Source organism: Nematolebias whitei, chromosome 5 (assembly GCF_014905685.2).
Source record: "Nematolebias whitei isolate Nwh7 chromosome 5, NemWhi1, whole genome shotgun sequence".
In the NCBI taxonomy this organism is placed as follows: Eukaryota; Metazoa; Chordata; class Actinopteri; order Cyprinodontiformes; family Rivulidae; genus Nematolebias; species Nematolebias whitei.
This window is the reverse complement of record NC_056502.1, coordinates 22,291,663-22,312,824: the sequence shown is the minus strand read 5'-3', so window position 1 is coordinate 22,312,824 and position 21,162 is coordinate 22,291,663. Positions and strand designations below refer to the sequence as shown.

Sequence of the window (21,162 nt, the reverse complement as noted above, 5' to 3'; positions counted from 1 at the left end):
GTGTAATCTCAGTTTTTTTCAGATAATTTCCACTTTTTTGCTCGTTTCTGTTTCTTTCAGCCTAATTGGGCAAATATGCTCACTTTACTTCCTTCTGCTAATTTAAGCTTGTTGCTAGCTTTTTAGCTTTACTTTAGCTATGTAATTTCAGCTGTTTTCAGATTAATTCAAGTTTTTGTGGTAATTTCTGCTACTTTCAGACTAATTAACATATTTATGCTCCATTCAGCTTTTTTCTGCTAGTTTAATCATTTTTTTACATCAGCTACTATTTAGCTGTTTTTATGCTAATTTTAGCTTTTCCAGCAAATTCCACTTTTTTTTTTAGCTCATTTAATCTATTTCCGCTTCCTTCTCGTAGTTTAAGCTTCTTTCTGACTTTTCAGCTTCTTTTCAGCTACTTTTTGCTAATTTCAAATTTTTTTGTTGTTGTTGCTAATTTCCATTTTTTTAAATTCCTTCTTATTTAACCCAATTCAGCAAAACTATGTTCATTCTGCTTTCTTCTGCTATTTTGGGCTTGTTCTTCAATTTCAGCTACGTTTCAGATTTTTTTTACATATATTTTTTTTTAGCTAATTTCAGCTGTTTTTCAGCAAGTTCTTTTGCAACAAGCATTCACGCTGCATTTTCACAGGAAATAAAATTTCTCTTGTTGGCATTAGCAACACAAATATGGGTTTAACTTAGTTTGACAGACTGTGCTAAAATCAGATGTGTTAGTAGCTGAAAGGTGGGAGCAATATGCCTTCAAGGACAGCTAGGCTTTTCATTTTCGTATGCTTGCACAAGAGGTACCAGCAACGCATGAGAAATGGGAAATAGTACTCCAGTTTCTCTAAATTAAAATGTACCATAGTTGCCTTTTTTACTTTTCTCTATTGTTGAAAGTTTACTTTTTTCCCCAAGTCTTCCATGTTCTTACTCTCTGATATTTCTAGTCTGGTTTGCATGTTTTTCTTGTTTCGCATCATTCCACAGACGATGCAGTCTACCTGTTCGTTGTCAATCATCCTCAACACAAAAGCCAAGTGGAGCTTTTCAAATTTGTAGAGGAAGACTTCTCGCTGATCCATTTGAAAACCATCAAGCATGAACTTCTGCACAGGTAACCTACAGTATATTCTTTAATATGATAATTACAAAGCAGGTACGTGTTCTCAGTCTCAGGCTTGTTACCATCTTTGGAAATTTTGAAGTAGTGATTTTTATTTTTTACAGTGTAAACGATATAGTTGCGCTGGGAGTGGACAGTTTCTATGCCACCAATGATCACTACTTCCACAATGAAATCCTCAAACGCTTGGAGCTTCTTCTGCTTCTGCCTTGGACCAATGTTGTATACTACAGTCCTGAGGAGGTGAAAGTGGTTTCTGACGGCTATTACTTTGCAAATGGGATCAATATCTCTCCAGACAAAAGGTCGGAGCCATCTGCAAAAAGATTTGAATGTTTTTATTTCTGTCTGAATCTTGTTGTTTTAAAACTGTCTATCATTTGTAGGTACATATATGTGTCAAGTGTATTTAGCCACGATGTGTTCGTGTTGGAGCGGAAGGAAAACAATGACTTGACTCTCGTGAAGGTAAAAGGAAGCAACATGAATGTTCACTGATGGACTTGGTTTAGTTTTCAAGAACCAGTTATTTAGCTATTGCCGACAGCCAAAAGGTGAAGCCAGCATGTGTGATCACGTGTTGGTCTGTTACCAGAATATCTCAGGAACCGCTCGATAAATGTTGAGGAAACTTGCAGAAAGTAATCTACGACTGATTAAACTTTTAGAGTCCGCTCAATTCAAGATGGCTGTGAAGTATATTTTTATCCTGATAATATTTTAGCTTAATGAAATGTGTGGATTTGTTTAACTTATTTAGTATGATATTGTGTTAGAACACAATCTGATTTCCGTTTCCGGTAGGGAATGTAGTTTTAGTTCCACACTTACAAATCCCATCCTCCATGCACCCACCATAGAACACGAGATGGTGAGATTGTATTGGTTGAGAGCTGGGGCACGTGAAGTAGAATATAGGGCTTCCCATTCATGACAGTGGTGACTCCTCCTGGGAGGTGTGGACAAGTTCTGAAGATCATGTACTCCACCCAGAAAGGCCCCTGGACCGGGATTCGATCCGGTGACCTTCTCGCTGAGGTGACAGCTTTACCAACTGAATCACCATGCCGCCTTGAAGACAACTTGTTGTGTTTGCAAAATATCTCATGAACCACTTGAAAGGATTTAAATGAAACTTTCAGGAAATGATCATTAGACGAACAATTATAACCAATTAACAGTTGGAGACCACCCAGTGAAAGATGGCTACTATAGCCAACTGACCTTAGAAAAAGTTTTTCTTTTACAGTTTATACTTTTGTTGGATGTAACTGGGAGCCTGTGTACACAATTTTGTTCCACCACATGTACCACATATGATGAAAATGACAATAATGAAACCTTGAAAACACAAAAATGGCTATAGTTTAGTTGACTTTGCAGATATTGTGCTAAATTCTAGTGCGGTTGTAGATGTGTAGTTCACAGCATTTACTCCAAGCGCTCTTCATCGCACAAACTTGAGCATTAATTGTAGAAGTCACCTGGTTTGTCTGTTAGCAAAATGTTTCATGTACTGCTGGACCTGAAGAAACTTTCAGAAAGCAATCATTAGTTGTACCCTTACAACATAAATGTTGGCCGTCGATACAATTCAAGATGGATGCTACACCTAATTGACATTTGTCAACATAAAAATGACTATAACTCAATTTTACAGACGCTGACTTTAAAACTTCATGTGATGTAGCTGAGTCGTTGAAAACTGAGTGTGGCATCTTGCAATATTGCATGAAATTGTGTGTATTTTCATGTCTTGTCCAAAATTGCTACAAATGCCATTTCTCATCGTGAGACAATCTTAATTTAAAACTTTAAACCCTCATGTCACCATTTGTTTCACATTACATGGTTATTCTGGCATAATGCAGCTGCTACAACAAACTGCTGCCGCTGTCTGGCTTGTAAAAACCACATAATTTTAATTAAATGTGAAATTAACATCAACAGGTTCACGAAACGGGGTTCAAGTTAAACTGCTTTGAGATTTCATTAAATTTTAACTGCGTTCATCAAAGACAGATTAAGGTGTGTGACGTGTTTATTAATATATCCGCTTGTGTTTCCTTACCAGTCAGTAGCTGTGGGTTCCCTCTGTGACAATATTGAAGTTGATCCTGAAACTGGCGACCTTTGGCTGGGATGTCACCCTAATGCAAGAAAGATTTTCCTGTTCGACGCCAAAAACCCTCCAGGATCAGAGGTTTGTCAGAGGTTTTAGATGTTGATGTTTGGCTTGAATGACAAAAAAAACAAAAAACTGGTTTGAACGTTTTTAATTCAATTCTAATTGCATGTTTCTTCCGATTAATGTTTTGCAGGTCATCCGCATCGAGAACATCCATTCCGATCAGCCTGTGGTCACTCAAGTGTACGCAGATGATGGTCATGTGATCATGGGCTCTTCTGTGGCGACCACCTATGGGGGGAAGTTGCTCATTGGCTCTGTGTTTCATAAAGCTTTGTGCTGTGATTTAAAGTAGTCATAAAGCTGGAGTCTGTAATGACATTTAATTACGGAAACTTAAGATTCACCCAAAAACTTTGTCATTTAAGAGATAATTAAAACCTGCAAGGTGTTTAAAGACGCTTGTGCCATTATGCTTAAAACTTTAATTTTTTTTAGTAGGGTTCTTTAGAAAGGTTATCGGGGTTAATCTAATGCCCTTGAATGACATCAGTTTGTGAAAATAGTTTAATTCTGACCATACTGACAAGCTAACAGCTATGAGTGGGCAGATATCCTGTAATCTTAGCCTCATTGAACTAGTCACTAACTTGTCAATCAAATCAGAATTACTCAATATTTCTCTAAGCTGAGGTTATTTAAATACCTACAGACAAGAGTTAAGATATATGTTTAAATTGTTCCACACACCCCCTTTGCAAAATATCAGAAGTATCTCTTTAAAGGTGCTCCAGGAGATACCGGAGGATGATGATGTTTACCTGAGCCTCAGAGCGAACAGCATGCAGCTTACTGAAATGTGATAATAAGGGACCTACATATGGAAACTGTTTACAAAAGTTAGAAGAATATATCTTGCTTTCATGTCATAAGAATATTTTTAATTGGGTAAAAGACTGAAATGTGATTTATTTTTATTTTTATTAATGTTGTAATTTTTTGTCACAGTAAATTCAGTTTTACAAAAAATAAAGGGAGTTGTGCTAACAGTTGTCCAGTGTCCAACTGAAAATGCAAGAATAACGTAATTTTCATTTATCTAACGTTTTGAAATCAGTTTTTTTTTGCCTGACGGAAAATTTTCTACATCCAGTGCTAACAGGTTGGTATCGTCATCAAGCGGTGCAAAAAGCAAATCCTACAGCAGTGGTTCCCAAACACTGGTCCTTGAGGAACACCACCTGCATGTTTTAGTTGTTTCTCTGCTCCAACACCCCTGATTCTGTGATTTTATTACTTTATCAAGTTCTGCTGAAGCCTGATAATCACCCCTTCATTCAAATCAGGCATGTCAAAGCAGGGAGACAATTAAAATATGCAGAATGGTGTTCCTCAGGGACCACGGTTGGGAACCATTGCCATAGTCTGCACGAGTCTTTGTAAATTATATATTTTCAATGTGTGAAAGACAATTCAGTAATCAGTTTTTGTTTTTTAGAATTTTTAGTAATCTATTTGTAAAAAGCTCTGCATTTTTGTCTTTTTTCGATTTTTGGCATCCATGTGTCAAACTGCTCGTTCAGGAGATTATGAGTTTGGGGTTTTGTAACTTTTATACTATTCAAATTATTTTTGTTTGCAAATAATCATCAAAGAAATCTATAAAAAAAATCTCTTCCCTTAAACATTTTCCTCTGAAGTCTATAGCCTACTACTTGTACTTTTTAGCCACTTTGTTATGTTGATACATTTAGCTGTTACCTACCCTTTTGCTGCTTTTGTTTTTTTTTTTTTTGTTTGTTTGTTTTTTTTTGCTACGTTTGGTTTTTGTTTAATATGTTTGCTTGTTACGAGCCATTTAGCGTGTTCTAATTTAAGCAATTAGTGTTGGCCTACTTCGCGGGAGATTTTTTAGAAAAACGAAAAAAATTCTCCATGTCCCCTCCGGGATTCCGTACTTTTTAGCACTCAATATTTACTATATTTTCACACACACACAAAAAAAACTGTTTTTCAGTTTGCTTTTGTAGATTTCACTGGTAAATAAATGTCACAATTTATAGTGCAATAACCAGACTTGGCCGATTTTTTTAATCAAATTTATCAGTGAACCGAGCATCGATATTAGCAATGCAGTTAAACATGTTAAATAAAATAAAAAATAATAGCTTGCTTTTTTATATATATAAACTTTATTTCAACCAAATAGCGTGCACCTTTAAAGTAAAAATGTCCGGCTTATGTAGGACGTTGACTCTGTAAAGAGTAAAACGCAACAAGAGGAGTAGCTGCCTTAAAAGGCAGAACCATCAGGTTGGTGCAGGTGATGGTCCAACATGGCTGCCATGAAGAAACTTCTGGTTTCGGCTGCTGTTGTTGCTCTGGCGGTGTTCATAGGACATGCGTTCGTCAAACTCAAGTAAGTACTTGTGCTTTTTTGTTTTTAAGTGTGACATGTTGAGGGTCACAGATCCGACGATAAAAGTAGTTTATTGCCGTTTTTTGTACCGTTTCCTTCAATAAAACCTTGCAGTGCATTCAGACTAACAACGCTGCTTTCTTCTAACCTGCAGAAACATGTCCCTCTCCTCCAGAAAAATGCCGATGAAACACCTCAACTGTCGTTATTTAAAGAATATAGGTATGCATTTTTTATAGTAAGTGTCTGTAGTTTTGGATTTATAGCGACCCATTCTAGCTCAACACTGTAATGTCAGCAGCTGAAGAGTGAAGTCCAAATAATGAAATGGGCTAAGGGTGAATGCAGCAGACTGATAAAGATTAGGTTTGACTCTTGCACCTTTCTTCAGACTATGGAGCTGAGGATATCACCATACTTGAAGATGGACTGGCCTTCATAAGCACAGTATGTTTGTATTATAAGAGAGCTGCAAAATGGTATGGTATAAATTTTATTCATTAAAAAAAAAAAATCCATAAACTATATTAAAATAAATAAAAAAATACAAGAGATTTAAAATGAAAGGCAGCAGAAAGAAGAAAAAATCTTATTATATCTGCCCCCCCCCCCCTTTTTTTCCCCCAAACAATTAGTTCAATCATAATAATAATCAAGTAACAGAAAAAAACGAATAACTCTTTCTAATTTTTCTAACTCTAATACAAAACACACTGAGCTACTTCATATATTTTTTTTTAACAATTCAGTTTTGATCTTTTTTTTTTTTTTGTAAATGTACACATTGACTTGGCAATTTTAACATCACTTTCTAGAACATTCCACAATCCAACTCCTTGGATTGAAGTAGACCTTCCCTTCAGGAAAAACACTTTTATCATTTTTATCAATCACATCATGGTTAGGTTTTATTACAAATTGTTTTGTTTAATTCTGTATAAAAAGGAGTTCATTGAAAGTTTATTTATTTATTTATTTATTAATATATATTTTTTGTTCTTTTTTTCAGGGGCTGAAATATCCTGGATTGCCATCGTTCTCTGATGAACCTGGGAAGATGTACGTTTTAGATCTGCTGCATCCAAATCCGACCCCGGTGCTGCTGCAGATGGAAGGAGAACTGGACCTCCGCTCATTTAATCCGCACGGCATCAGCGTGCACAAGGATGAAGCAGGTCAGGGCACAAAACAATCTTTCAATGCTAGAAACAGTTGCGCAGAACTGTATATTATTATTTTTAGCTGCCTGCAAAAACAAAATCATGAGATGTCAGAGTGTAGGGAATGACTCGGTTACAAACGCATTGAGTTTCAGCTCAGTTTTTGTACATTTTGAGTTTTTGCCATGACATGTTTGCTAAAATTAGTTGTGGTGGCCATCTTGAATTGGGTTTGCTCCTGTGGTACAGGTTTCTTGTATTTCTTGTAATTTTGATGATTATGGCTTATAGATAATGAAAAACAGAAATTATGTCAGAAAGATCAAAGTTCATGCTCAATAATCCAGGTAAAAAATCCAGCGAAGTTCAGTCGAGTCTTGGATGTGTTTTTTTAATTTTTTTACACGTTTCGTCCTAAATCCGAAGGACTTCAGTATCAGAAAATTTAAAATATTGTAAACCGGTTCAGTATTGGAAACTCCTGGTGTCACATCCTAATCGGCTACTTGCAGTGGGGCTTGAAAGTTTGTGAACCCTTTTAGAATTTTCTATATTTTTGCATAAATACAATATGACCTGAAACATCATCAGATTTTCACACAAGTCCTTTTTTAAGTAGATAAAGAGAACCCAGTTAAACAAATGAGACAAATATTATACTTGGGTCATTTATTTATTGCGAAAAATGATCCAATATTGCATATTTGAGTGGTAAATGTATGTGAACCTCTAGGTTTATCAGTTAATTTGAAGGTGAAATTAAAGTCGGGTGTTTTCAGTCAATGTGATGATTATCAGGTGTGAGTGGGCATCCTGTTTTTGATTTAAAGAACGGGGATCTATCAAAGTCTGCTCTTCACAACAAGTTTTGTGGATCATGGACCCAACGAACGAGATTTCTGAGGACCTCTGAAAAGGAGTTGTTGAAGCTCTCCAAAAGGAACATGGCTGCTTGTCTGCAGTTTGCTAAAGAGCACGTGGACAAGCCAGAAGGCTGTTGGAAGAAAGTTTTTTCGGATGGATGAGAACAAAATAGAACTTATTTTGGCTGAAATGAAAAGTGTTATAGGTTTGTAGGCTCAGTCATCCAGGTAGACAACAAAAGAAGGTTAGATCATCTGGTCCAGATGAAATGATTTAACCTTCTTTTGAAAAGTGTTATGTTTAGAGAAGGGAACACTCTTCATTCCTGCATAAGAACTTTATCCCATCTATGAAATGTGGTTGGTAGTATCATGGTCTGGGCCTGTTTTGATGCATCTGGGCCAGGGTGGCTTGTTGTGCAGGTTGTGCTTCTCTTCTATGGTAATGCTTTTCTTTATTTGAGCTTCGGTTGCTGAATCGAAGGGATATAATCCCAGCACATAAGAAGTTCACAGGAATGTAGTGCAAAGTCTAGTGTTACTCTTTTGATTTTATTTTTAGCTGCCTCTCTCGTCCCTCCTCCCCAACCCCCTTATGCTGCTTTAGGTTGTACTTTGTTCTTAAACACAGCCCTGCTACTAGGTTTCCTTTTACGAGGATTAGATTTATCACACAGATTTAATGTTTATCTCCTTGTTAATGTGGAGACGTAGTCAACGAAACACTGAAGTGAGTTCAATAGTTTAGTAACAGAACATTAAAGGTATGTTCACCTTTTTTAAAGTGAAGGTTTTTGGAAAATAAAAACCTCTTACCTGCAAGTTGAGATTGGAGAAATACCGGTAGTTTAAGTCCTACCGGACTGATGAGCTAACGACTAATATGAACACTGCTAACTCCAAAGTGGATTACTTCCATCTTGAACGACTCCAAGCACTTGTAGTGCAACCTGTGCCAATTCCATCAAGATTTTATTTAATTCAACCTTTTATTTAAACAGGTTAGTTCCATTGAGCCATGAGAACTCATTTACGAGACCTGATGTGTCAAGGATTTATTTATCTATCAAGGATTTATTGATTTTATTTATTGTAATTCTTTTTCGATAACCATACAGTCCCACACTGGTGGCAGTGTAAATCTTTATTAAAAACAAACATTTGCATAAACATGGTGAAGATTTGACTTGTTTTTAAAATGTCAATCTACTTTAGAAGTGGGATTTCGTAGCTACCCATCATTAAATCATCAATTTCATCCAAGCAGATCATCTCCAGAAGCATTTTTTTTTTTGCCCATTTTCTACTTGTTCTTACACTACCGTCCATTTCATGGTTATTCAAGCAGCAATATAATATTCCTGCAGGAAAATTCACGCTGCACTGACTAGCTGCTGCTGGTAACAAATAAATAACTGGTTTTAATGAAAACTTGACCGCAATGTAAAGGTTTATAAAATGTTGACAAACTCCTATTAAGTGATTAGTTGTTTTTTAAAACGGCAGCAATCCACTTTAATCAGCTGTTTCCAGACTAACATTAGCTCATTGGTCCTGTAAGACTTGAGTTTTATTTCCATCTGATGCCATTCAAAGTGTTTTTGATCACAACAAAGAGATTCACTATTTTGAACCTTGACTCGTAGCCCAATTTCAGATTGATTTGAACTATCCCTTTAAATCAGAATATGTACTGTATGTCAAAACAATAGATCCATCCATCCATTATCTTTACCCGCTTCCTTTTTGGGTCGCAGGGTTCACTAGTGCCCATATCAATCAGTCACTGTGCAAGAGGCGAGGGACACCCTGGACAGGTCTCCAGTCCATCACAGGGACACATAGAGACAAACGAGACAAACAACCATTCACTCTCTCACTCACACCTAGGGACAATTTAGAGTTACCAATCAGCCTAACATGCATCTGTGGGAGGAAACCAGAGTACCCGGAGAAAACCCACGCATGCACAAATAGAACATGCAATCTCCACCCAGAAAAGCCCCAATGCTGGGATTTGAACTGTAGCGACCTCCTCGCTGAGAGGCGGCAGCTGCACCAACTGCGCCACCGTGCTGCCCAAAATAATTAAAAAAAAATTGTTTTTCCAATGTTTCATCGCACTTAGAAGAATAAACCGTTTCTTTGCAGATGATTCTGTGTATCTGTTTGTTGTCAATCACCCTCATCACAAAAGCCAGGTGGAAATCTTTCGTTTTGTTGAGGAGGACACACTCGTGCATCTAAAAACTATAAAACACCCCCTACTGTACAGGTATATACTGTATATTGAAGCTCTTACTTTATTATTAGCTACACGTTTTAAAAGCATGTCTCTTTGTTTTCCTTCTCAGTGTGAATGACATTGTTGCGGTTGGAGCGGAGCATTTCTACGCCACAAACGATCACTATTTTCAAAACACTGCTCTCCACTTCCTGACTCTCTTCCTGGGTCTGCCCTGGTGTGATGTGGTGTACTACAGTCCAGAGGAAGTGAGGGTGGCAGCTGATGGGATTATGTCCGCAAACGGGATAAACATATCTCCTGACAAACGGTTATTATCAGTTTATTACAGCAGCTGTACGTGTGCATGTTTTCAGAGGGAATAATATATTGATTTAAAAAAAAATACCTCAAATTACGTTTTATTTTGTTACAGGTATATTTACGTTTCGGATATCATGGACCATGAAATCGATGTTTTTGAGCGACAACATGGGGAACAGTTGGTGTATGTTAAGGTGATGCATTTTTTTTATTTATTTCTTATTTTAATGTTGGCAAAACAAATGCACAAACAGTTCAAATGTTAGTGATTTAAAAAAAAAAATTATTTAACCCTTTTATACAGATTAGTCTCATGGAGTCATGAGGACTCATTTACAAGAGAGGCCTGTTTTTGACAGACAACATATAAAGTAAAGACAACAATAAACTACAGTAAAATGCAATTAAAATAGTATTATAAAACGATAAAACAAGGTGCCATAAAATAAGGTAAAATACTAAAAACAAGAACCTATTTGCTTTGATGTTTCTATTGACCTTATCAAATGTTTAAAATCCCCTAAAGATCTTATTGCAAGATGTTGCAGGAGCAGAGTAGGAAAAGGCCTTTTTGCCACGTTCAGTCTGCGCTGAGGGAACGCTGCAGGTAATGATGGTCTGAGAGCACATGCTGTAACTGCACTGACAAAGTGACGGAGCTATAAAAAGGCAGCAGACCAAGGAGGGGTTTATAGAAAAATGTACCAGTGTGAGAGTCTACGTGAAGTTAATGATGACCAATGAATAGAGTGCAGTGATGGGTATGGTAGTTACAACCAGTTATGAATCTTAGTGCACCATGATAGACAGCAACATCCAACATCCGCAGGGTGCTGGCAGGGGCATTCATGTAAATGACACTATAGTCGATGGCTGGTAGGAAGGTAGCAGTTACAAGGTGTTTTCTGGCATTCAGAGTTAAGCAAGATAGATTTCTGAAAAAGAAACCCAGTTTTAATTTCAGTTTCTTTATCAAGTTTTCAATATGTGGTTTAAGAGATGTGCATCAACCAAAATTCCCAACGAAGTATTTGTAAGAATCCACAAACTCAATTGGAACACCATGCATGGATGAGATATGAGGAAGAACTGCTGGCACCAACTTTGTTTGAAAAATAACATCCCTTTGGTTTTGTCAGCATTTAGCACCAGCATAAAATGGAATAAAGTTTCCAGTATACGCCCGCGTCCTGTCAGCTGCGCGGAAACTGCGCAGAGGGTTGAGACTTAATGTTCGAGCGTCCACCCTGAGCGGCTGCAGAGCAGCTCTGCAGACAAGGGGCGTTTACCTTCGGGACAAATTTGAGTTTGCTGATTGGTCATTTGCTGACAGGCCTACTGGATTGATTGACAGGTTGAAAAAAATAAAATAAAAACGAGAGCTGGCAGCTCCAGCCGCAGCGGTGTTCTGTGTTTGTTGTTAATAAAAAGTTCTAAAAAAAACAACAACAAAAAAAAAACGGGAGTGCTGGCCCTGCAGCCCACACATCAGACCAGCCCACCAGGAAATCTCCAGACCCTCCTGCAGCCACACTGGACATGATTTTAATTCGCTCATGACAAATTCCTTAATTTCTCACCATTTCAGTCATGGCATCAATGGAGGAAAAGATCACTTGCCTTTTGGCAAAAAAAAAAAAAGGCCAGATCAGGGATGAAGAAGGGGAATTTGGTGTTGCATACAAAACAGTCCATGGCTGGGCAGTTTATTTTGCAACACAGCGTATGCGGTCATAAAAATGGAGCTTTACACGGACATGCCCTGCGGAGTTACACACGCGGGAATATACTGGGGGCTTAAGTCAGACTGAATATCAGTGCAGACTGTAAAAGCTGGAAAATCTTGGCAACTGTATTAGCTCTACAATTAATAGTGTCGTCAGCATAGAGATGCATGCGTCAGGAATGTTTTGACTGAAGTTACTCGATTGTAAAAAGAGTGGATCCTAAAAATTGAGCCTTGTGGCACACGGTTAAGTAGCTAGATGAAGTACCATTTTTATGTCAAACATTTAGCCTCTGACCTTGGTCAAAGCTACAACCAGCAGCTTCCACTGTTAGCCTAACCTAACGGATTAAAGAAAAACAATGCCTTGTTGCTTTTGGAGGTGCCAGTAGGGAGATTTGTTGCAGTTATGCCAAATCAAATGATGTGTAATCTCCTCGTGCACATCTAGAAGCAAATGTTTTCTTTTTCACAACATTTGACTGTCGTTTCACATCTTTTGTGCTTTTCCACTGGGGTTGGGGAGGGGCGTTTGTGAAATTCATTCTCTTAAATCAGTTTGTAGGACAAGACATACTTATCAGGTTTTATCTGCCATGTATTGTGTCCTTTGAAACAGTCTGTAGCTGTCGGATCACTATGTGATAACATCGAGGTAGATCGCAGAACGGGCGACCTATGGGTCGGTTGTCATCCAAACGGCGGGAAGCTTCTATCCTATGATCTCAAAGATCCACCTGGATCAGAGGCGAGTGTTTTTTAGTAAATTTAAAATTTAGATATTTATCTTCAAATGAGTTTAACAGTATTTTTTTTGTAGGTGCTCCGGATAAAGAACATTCTCTCGGATCAGCCGGTAGTGACCCTGGAGTATGGTGATGATGGCCACGAGTTGATGGGCTCCTCAGTAGCAACAGTCTACGAGGGAAAGTTGCTTATCGGCACAGTTATTCACAAAGCCTTGTACTGCATTTTAAAATAAACTTGAATATTGTGTATCTACCAGCTTACCTGTTTAATGGTAGCAGTTTTGTAAGTAACAGTCTGCATAGACAGAATAAAAAATACTTTTTTTTTTATCTTTTCAAATCTTAAGGGTTTACATTGGCTAAGCTGGTTCAGCTAATTTGATTAAGTGTTTCATTGTGAAACAAAAGTATTCAAAAGCACAACCTCTGATATGATAGATGTTTATGACAAAGAAATGCATATACAGTACTTTGATACACAACAGAAAAAAACTTTTGCAATGTAGACACAATTTAATGTTTTCCTACACTAAGAAAAAAAAAGAGCAAAAACTAGCTCCATATGCTTGTTTAAAAAAAGTTGCTTGTTAAAGTTATCCCACACCTAAATGTGAGCCTTCCCCCCCCCCGTGCTACCTTTCCACAAAGTTTTACAAACTTTGTTTAGAAATTTTGGACAAATGCAACTGAAATCAGTCTCACTATTCCTGTTGGGGGAATAAGTATCACTTACCCGTTTTCGTGATTATCTGAAGACATATCGTTCTCTGCCACTTTATAAATTGTAAACCTAGTCTCCCCACCCTTAGGATGCTGCACTTTCTCCTCCGTTTCATCTTTGGCTGGTACAGAAAAAAAGATCGGTTCTGATTCAGAAGACCTATTACTCTTGGTCTCCCCATGGTCCTTTTTGACGCACGCTGTCAGCTCAGGTTTTTTGACACTTTCATGTCTCAAAAGATTCTCCTTTTCTTGCTCAAGGTCATTGTCGCCCAACTCCGCGCTCACAAACACGTCGTGAAAACTGAAATTTCGTTTGTGCAGCGGCGAGTGCTCCAAAATGGGAAGGTTGTTGGCCAAGATGTCGCTGCAGCTCTTTGAGCGGTTTATGCTGTCCACCTGCTGTTTTCTCCTCGCTGCTAACCCGATCTTCTTGATGACGGTGCTGTAGTCGTCGTCCTCCTTAGAAAGATAGCTGAAGATGTCGACGACTGTTTGCTTCTGATCCAGGTGTTGCTTCTCCTTCTTATGCTCTGGCTTCTCGTCGTAGGGGTGTCTGTGCCGATGTCTCTTTTTCTTCAGCACTTTGTGAGCTTCTACAACCATATGGACGTTCCAGCTGAAGAACAAGGACAACCAGGCGAGTCCCATGTAGATCCACAGCTCGGCAAATACCCTGTAGAGCCTAGGGTATTCTATGTCTGGATTTACACCTGAAAGGAGAGGATATGCTCAAGCATGCATTTCTTTTCACAATACAACCCCCCCCCCCCCCCCCCCCCAATCAACTTTTCAAGAAAAAGCCCTTACCTGTCACATAATCTCCAAAACCAACTGTTGTGAGTGTAATAAAGGAGAAATAGATGCCTTCCAAGTAGCTCCATCCCTCCACAACCATGAAAATAAATGGAGGGATCACCAAGTGAACCAGCAGCCCCCATAAAAGAAATAAAGCTGTTAAAGTAAACTGGATCTTTTTCTGGGGAATAAAGGAGACAAAATTATTGTTTTGAGAAATTGTTTGTTTCTGTGCACAATTTTGGTATCAACTGGATTCTTACCACTGTAACACCTTTCCGGATCAGAACTTGAGACAGACGTTTAGCCCGGTCACCAAAGAAGGAACCCAGTGTGCTTAACCACACCAGGCAGAGGGGGATCCCACAGAGGCCATACAGGATGCAGAACACTCGCCCACTTTTGGTCTTGGGAGCAACATTACCATAACCTAAAGATTAGATTGGAGAGAAAATCAGGAGGAATTAAAATTTTAATATGGCACAGCACGGGTTACTCGTTTGATCAGTCCAATGGACACCCACTGCCTCCCACACTGAGTTTAGATGATGGTGAAACACGCCAAGCATTTCAAGGATGGAAAAGACAGGAGTGATGACAATATTTGTCATTATGATTATTAAACTTTTTTTTTTTTTAATTGCATGTGGTCAAATATGTAGCCAGAATTGGGTTAAAAGGGTGGTTTGGTATAAAAATGGACCAGACCAAGCAACTCCATTAGCTTCTACTGTCTTAAATGTATGTGTTTTGGTTGTCATGTTGTATTTTTAGAACCATGTTTGTTCCTTTAGAGATAACCTTTGTGGCTTCAACTTCCAGCTTCTCGCCCCGCCATGGGCCGCTGTGGTTCAGTGGTTGAAGTTGTCATCCAATGGAAGCGTTGAAAGCAGCACTTGGCAGTATGCGATCACATGTCCAAGTGTTCCTGGGCAAAACACTAAAGCCCTCATTGTGTGCCCCATTGGTGTATGAATGCCATTTAAAGCACGAGTTAGACTTTAAAGAAGCATTTATTCAGATTAGTTTTGTAAAGCACTTTGAGTAGCCTGGTTGGCAGAAAAAACATTATTTACTTAGTTACGGTATATGTCTAAGTGGGTCTGAGTAAAAGTTGAATGGGGCATACACAGATTGGTGCAGCTTCTGTACTATTGCATAATCTTTGCTGGTCTGTTGTGGTGAAAAGACCCATTTGAAGTGGTTTGGGCATTTGGTAAGGAATGGGACTGGTACAACTGGGAAGAAACCTTGGGAAAGACACAGGACACGGTAAAAAGACTTGGCTGGGAATGTCTTGGAATTCTGGACGATGTGGTTGTCTGGGTCTCAGGCTCACCCTCACCGCGACTCCACAACTATCATAGTAACGGATAATTACACTTCATCTTTGTCCCACAAAGCAAGGTAGTAACAGAGGTGAAACTGCTGACAGTGCAGCGGATCAGTAATGTGATGAAGTGATTATACGTAGTCTGTGTGACCACCCAGGTGCAGGATTAAACAAAAAACATTACTAAGGGCATTATGCTGATGAGGCACAGTAACTTTGTATTGTTTTAAAAATTTGTAAACCAAAGAATTGCTAAAATGAGTTGATTAAACATGCTTTTCAAAACAGTATGAGGCAGACATCTGTCACATTTAATGCCGTGTGCTCCTCGTCAGCCCAGCTGAGTTCTGCTTCATGCCTCGTTTGGTTCTGCAAAGTTTGCTTCATCTTAAGCTTGCATTGGTGCTGGACATGGTGGACAGACTCCATCTGTGATTTATGAACTGCTAGAGGGAACATGAAGACAGACTGGTCTGAGCAGGTATTTTGCAGAACTGCTTTATGAAAGAGCCTGAGATTGCTAGATGAACACAGAAATGCATATGGGTCTTTAAAATTCTCCCTAGGTGTCAGGTTCAAGAAACAAAACAGTTTTTTTTTTTCATTCAACCTTTATTTAGACAGGTAATCCCATTGAGCCTCGAGGACTCATTTTTCAAGAGAGACCTGATTTCAACAAAGAAAGATGACAACAATGGACAACAGCAACAACAATAAACAATTATAAAACATCATAATGCAGTGGGGGTTTTTTTACAAATAGGATGGCTAAAAGAAAAAAGGTAACAAAAAAACAGCTAGATTCTAAGGCGAATGTAGAAAACTAATAACAGGAACATGTCTGCATTGGTCCCTGGCAGGAGTCCAACAGATTCTTAAAGCCACTTAGAGAGGTCAAGGTCGAGAGCTTCAATTGTTTTTGTAAGATATTCCAGGAAACAGGAGCGGAGTAGGAGAAGGCCCTTTTGTCTAGTTCAGTCCTCATTGAGGAAACACTGCAGGTAATAATGTCCTGAGAGCACACGCCGTAGCTGCACTCATGCAGAGACATGTAGGAGGAGATGTATGAAGGCAGCAGACCAAGAAGTGATTTAAAGATGAAAATGTACCAGTGAGAGAGTCTGCGTGAAGTTAATGATGTCCAGTTAACCAGTGAATACAGGGTGCAGTGGTGAGTACGATAATCACAGCCAGTTATGAATCTTAGTGCACCGTGATAGACAGCATCCAACATCTGCAGGGTTCTTGTAGGAACGTTCATGTAAATAATGTCACCGTAATCAATGGAGGGAAGGAAAGTCACAGATACAAGGCATTTTCTAGCATTCAGGGTTAGAAAGGATCTGTTTCTGAAAAAGAAACCCAGTTTAACTTTCAGTTTCTTTACTAAGTTTTCCACATGGAGCTTAAAAGAGAGATGCGAGTCGACCAAGATACCCAAATATTTATAGGAATCAACAAACTCAATAGGGACACCATTTGAGGATGAAATCAGAGGAAGAACTGCTGGGACCAACTTCCTATTTGAAAAAAGCATCCCTTTGGTTTTGTCGGCATTTAGGACAAGTTTGAGGCGGAACAAATCTGTCTGGATGTAGTTGAATGCAGATTTCAAAAGCTGGAAAGCCTTAGCAACAGTTTTAGCTCGACAATAAACAACTGTGTCATCAGCATAGAAATGTATGGATGCATTAGGGATGTTTTTACCTACATTATGTATGAAGATTGTAAAGAGGGTGGGTCCTAAGACGAAGCCTTGTGGTACACCATTGTTTACTGTTAAATAACTGGAGGAAGTACCATTATGTTGAACACATTGCCTCCGGTCTGAAAGATAGTTAGAAAACCAACCAATGGTGTGTTCTGAGAAACCGATTTCTGAGAGCTTATGACACAAGATGTTATGATCCACAGTGTCAAAAGCTTTAGACAGGTCTAAGAAAAGTGCAGCACAATAATCCTTAGCATCCAGTGCTTCGACAATGTCATTAAAAACCTTCAGTGAAGCAGTGGTTGTGCTGTGTTGTTTCCTGAAACCAGATTGATGTGGAGGTAAGATGTTAAATGAGTCCAGGTAATTTTGAATTTGAGAGTTTATCAGTTTTTCTAGAACCTTGGCTAAAATGCAGAGTTTAGAGATTGGTCGATAGTTGTTCAGTGAGGTGGGGTCACCTCCCTTCAGCAAAGGAAGAACAAAGTCTGTTTTCCAAGTGTCTGGGATGGAGTTTTGTCTTATGGAGAGATTGAAGATGTGGGTCACAGGGACTGTGATGATATGAGCAGCCAGCCTTAAGAAATAATTTATGTTTCTGACTGCTAAAGCCTTGGGACCCTTTGTGCCACCACCCATTGTGTTACAGCCAATTCAATTCAGTTTATTTATATAGCATCAAGTCATATACATATATATATATGTGATAATAAAATTATTTATATGAAGAGCAGACTGCTTTGAGTTAAACTCCATCACAGAACTCTCATCGTGAGCAAGCATGAAGGCGACAGTGGAAAGGAAAAACTCCCTCACGAGGAAGAAACCTTTAACAGAACCAGGCCCAGGACATGCAGCTGTCAGCTTCAACCAGCTGGGGTTGAGAGGAACAGGAAGGAAGAACAGATACACAATGGCAGGTTGAGAATCACGTAAAAAAAAAAAATTCAAATGAAATCTATTCATTTTTAACTATTCATTTTAAGAAATTAGGTCAATTTGTCCTCTAGTAGTCTAAGCCTATGGCAGTATAACAAGCCAACTATAACTATAGGATTGATAAAAAGGAAAGTCTTCAGCCCAGTCTTAAACTGGACAATGTGTCAGCCTCATGGACAGAAACTGGAAGTTGGTTCCACAAGAGGGGAGCCTGATAACTGAAAGATCTTCCTCTCATTCTGCTTTTAGAAACTCTAGGAACCACAAGTAAGCCTGCAGTCTGAGAGCAAAGTGCTTTGTTAGGAAAATATGGAACAATAAAAACTCTAATATAAGATGGAGCTAGGTTGTTGAGGGATTTGTAGGTTCAAAGTAAGATTTTGAATTCAATTCTGAATTTAACAGGGAGCCACTGGAGAGAAGCTAAAATCGGAGACATATGCTCTTTCAAGCCAACTCCCATTAAAGCTACTTCTGTACACAACTGTGCCTTACAGTTTCAGAACACATTGCTCTTTGTTTTGTGCAACTGCAATATTTGAGGTTGGCCAACAGATGGCGCCATATGAAATGTATAATTTACTAAAATGAAGCTTTTCAAACCTACAGCTTCAAATCAGTGGTTCAGACCAGAGCACTTTGGTTTCTCCATCATTAATGGAACCTAAAATGCTATGCGCTTAATAATTAACCAACACACGTAAGTGTGTTCTTCAGTAAAACCCAACAGAACAAAGGTAGTGGTTTAGTACCTATAGTGGTGACAATGGTGGCAGCAAAGACGACAGAGTTGCTCCAGTCCCATGTGTTGCGGTGATTGTCTCCGGTGATGGCCACACCTTGGCCTGCGGCCTCTGACGCAATCTGGAGCGTAAACACAGGAAATGTCATGTTTTTAAAAAAAACTATAAGTACTTTTACTTTTCCCTAACAAGCCTTGACCAAAAGAAGAAAAGAAAAGTATTCAGGAATGTGCACAAAAAAGTTGTATAATGTCTCAGACGCACCTTTTAGAAAGCATGTCTGAGCATGCTTTCTTTCACAACAAATGTTTTAAACTTCTTTAACTCGTGCTTAAAAGGGGAAGAAGAAGTTGCAGCTGTTGGGTAAAGTTTTTTTTTTTTTTTTAAACCAGCCATGGAAAAAACCAGTTGTCCCCCAGTTACCAGGCTTTTTTTTATAGGCTGCTGTTAGTCCAGAACACAGAGAGCGAGCAAGAGAGACCAAAACTTACTGGCTGGTTTTTTTTAAATCATTTATTTTTAATTCAAATTAGTTTCCTGAGCTTTTAGGTGCGCTTAAAGACCCTCCCTTCAGTTTTGTGTCATACCTCCAGTATCTCATCGAGCCCTTCTTTTGTGAGGCAGGTAAACCTCGCCAGGATGTCCTCCTTCTTGCTGATGTATGCGTCTCTGGCGGAGATCCAGTTGGGCTCCTCGAGGATCTGAAATATCGCGGCTCCGATGAACAGGTAGAAAATGATACAAGAAGTTAGGAATGGACCTTTGTCGGCCATATTAAAGCCATAACTTCAGCCTGGGCCGCTCATTCACCCCCACTCCACACGCACGCTGCTGTGGTTGAGATCCTTCCTGGTTTTAATGAGCTGCCTGCATGGCAGCTCCCAGAAGGAACACATAAAAAAACAAAAAAGTCCCGCAGCGTGGTTCCGTTCACACTGAGAAACGTTTCTTCTTTTAAAGTAAAAGCGTTAAACTCATGACAGTCTCAAGATCAACACGTGACTTAAACTAGCTTAATAAATGATGACTCTGAATATTCTTTAAGCGGTTTAAAAAACATTAAAATAAATCTTAGTTTAATTTTTTTTTTTAAATCAAAGTAACAATTTTCATCTAAATAAGCAAAAGACTAGAGAGAGATCAGGAATTAGCAACCCTTGAAGGAATGCGCATCTATCTGTCAAAAATGGTGTACCACAAGGCTCAGTCTTAGGACGCACCCTCTTCGCAATATGTAGGTCAGATCATTCCCTGATGCATCCTTACATTTCTATTAGCACAGCTGCTACGTTTTTCAGCTCTTACAGTCTTATGTGACTAATCTGTATAAATAAAGGTTGAATGAACATTGCCCGCCGCCTGTCATGCCACAGTTTTAGACTAAAGGCTGTAGCTGTTTGAGTCAAGCCTTTAAAAATAACTTTATACATACTGTCATTGGGAAATGTTATTAAGTTTGTTTTGTGAATGACTCCTTGCTGCTACCACACCAAATTCCAGCTCAACATCTGTAAAATTACCAGACCTATAGACATTTTTGTGCTTGCTGGTTTTGATTAGCTGTTGCAGCCATTTTGAATTAAATTGACTCGAAAAGTTAATCATTTGCAGATGTGCACCCAGTAATTAATTTCTGAGGATTTCATTAAAATATTTCCAGTAGTTTATGAGATATTTTGCCAACAGACGATAAGTGACTAGAGTAGTTGTACCTCTAAAGACTAAAGCAAAGATATAAGATAAAGAGTAACACTACGAGTATTTGTTGTGAATGATGCTAAAGTTCAACCACACCAAGTTTTAGCTCAATATCTTTAACTCTGGCTGACTCACAGCCATTTCAGTGTTTAATGAGGTGAGTTGGCTGTGGTAGCCATCTTGAGTTGTCTTGGCTCCAAAAGTTAAACAATTGTAGAAATACATCCACTGATTATTTTCCTAAAATTTCACCATTATCTGGCCAGTGGTCCACGAGATATTTTGCTAACAGATATAAAATTACCTGCAAGTACTAAATGCCAATATTTTTCGGCAAAGATGTGACAATGTTAGTGCTCAGATTATGTGTTAGGGATCAGTCTCAGCTACTACCACACTAAATCTTAGCACAACATCTGCACATTTGACTGAGTCATGTGTAGTTTATATAGTTCTGAATGGTCATCTTGATTTGCGTTTACTCTAAAAGTTACAAGTAGTTGTACATCC

The 21,162-nt window shown here is 38.6% G+C and overlaps 3 protein-coding genes across 3 annotated transcripts in view; 2 read left to right on the top strand and 1 right to left on the bottom strand.

The window, feature by feature from the left end:
* LOC119410129 (serum paraoxonase/arylesterase 2) overlaps window positions 1–4,278 on the top strand; it is a 5,761-nt gene extending 1,483 nt beyond the window's left edge. Inside the window, exons 5-9 of the mRNA XM_037677035.1 lie at window positions 982–1,108; window positions 1,222–1,422; window positions 1,504–1,585; window positions 3,192–3,320; window positions 3,439–4,278. Of these exons, the coding sequence (XP_037532963.1) occupies window positions 982–1,108; window positions 1,222–1,422; window positions 1,504–1,585; window positions 3,192–3,320; window positions 3,439–3,600 (701 nt within the window). The 3' untranslated portion in view covers window positions 3,601–4,278. The remainder of the gene's footprint in view (window positions 1–981; window positions 1,109–1,221; window positions 1,423–1,503; window positions 1,586–3,191; window positions 3,321–3,438) is intronic.
* A 1,294-nt stretch (window positions 4,279–5,572) lies between these two features.
* LOC119410128 (serum paraoxonase/arylesterase 2) lies at window positions 5,573–12,959 on the top strand. Its single transcript, XM_037677034.1, has 9 exons — window positions 5,573–5,664; window positions 5,819–5,886; window positions 6,056–6,111; window positions 6,674–6,839; window positions 9,839–9,962; window positions 10,042–10,242; window positions 10,348–10,429; window positions 12,581–12,709; window positions 12,782–12,959. Exons 1-9 carry the CDS (start codon window positions 5,582–5,584, stop codon window positions 12,941–12,943), a joined length of 1,071 nt encoding a protein of 356 aa, XP_037532962.1. The 5' UTR covers window positions 5,573–5,581; the 3' UTR covers window positions 12,944–12,959.
* Window positions 12,960–13,341: 382 nt separating this feature from the next.
* Window positions 13,342–19,863, bottom strand: LOC119410127 (potassium channel subfamily K member 5). Its single transcript, XM_037677033.1, has 5 exons — window positions 19,542–19,863; window positions 18,964–19,075; window positions 14,492–14,658; window positions 14,241–14,409; window positions 13,342–14,143 (listed from the first exon to the last, which is right to left on the bottom strand). Exons 1-5 carry the CDS (start codon window positions 19,725–19,727, stop codon window positions 13,440–13,442), a joined length of 1,338 nt encoding a protein of 445 aa, XP_037532961.1. The 5' UTR covers window positions 19,728–19,863; the 3' UTR covers window positions 13,342–13,439.
* Window positions 19,864–21,162: the final 1,299 nt, after the last annotated feature.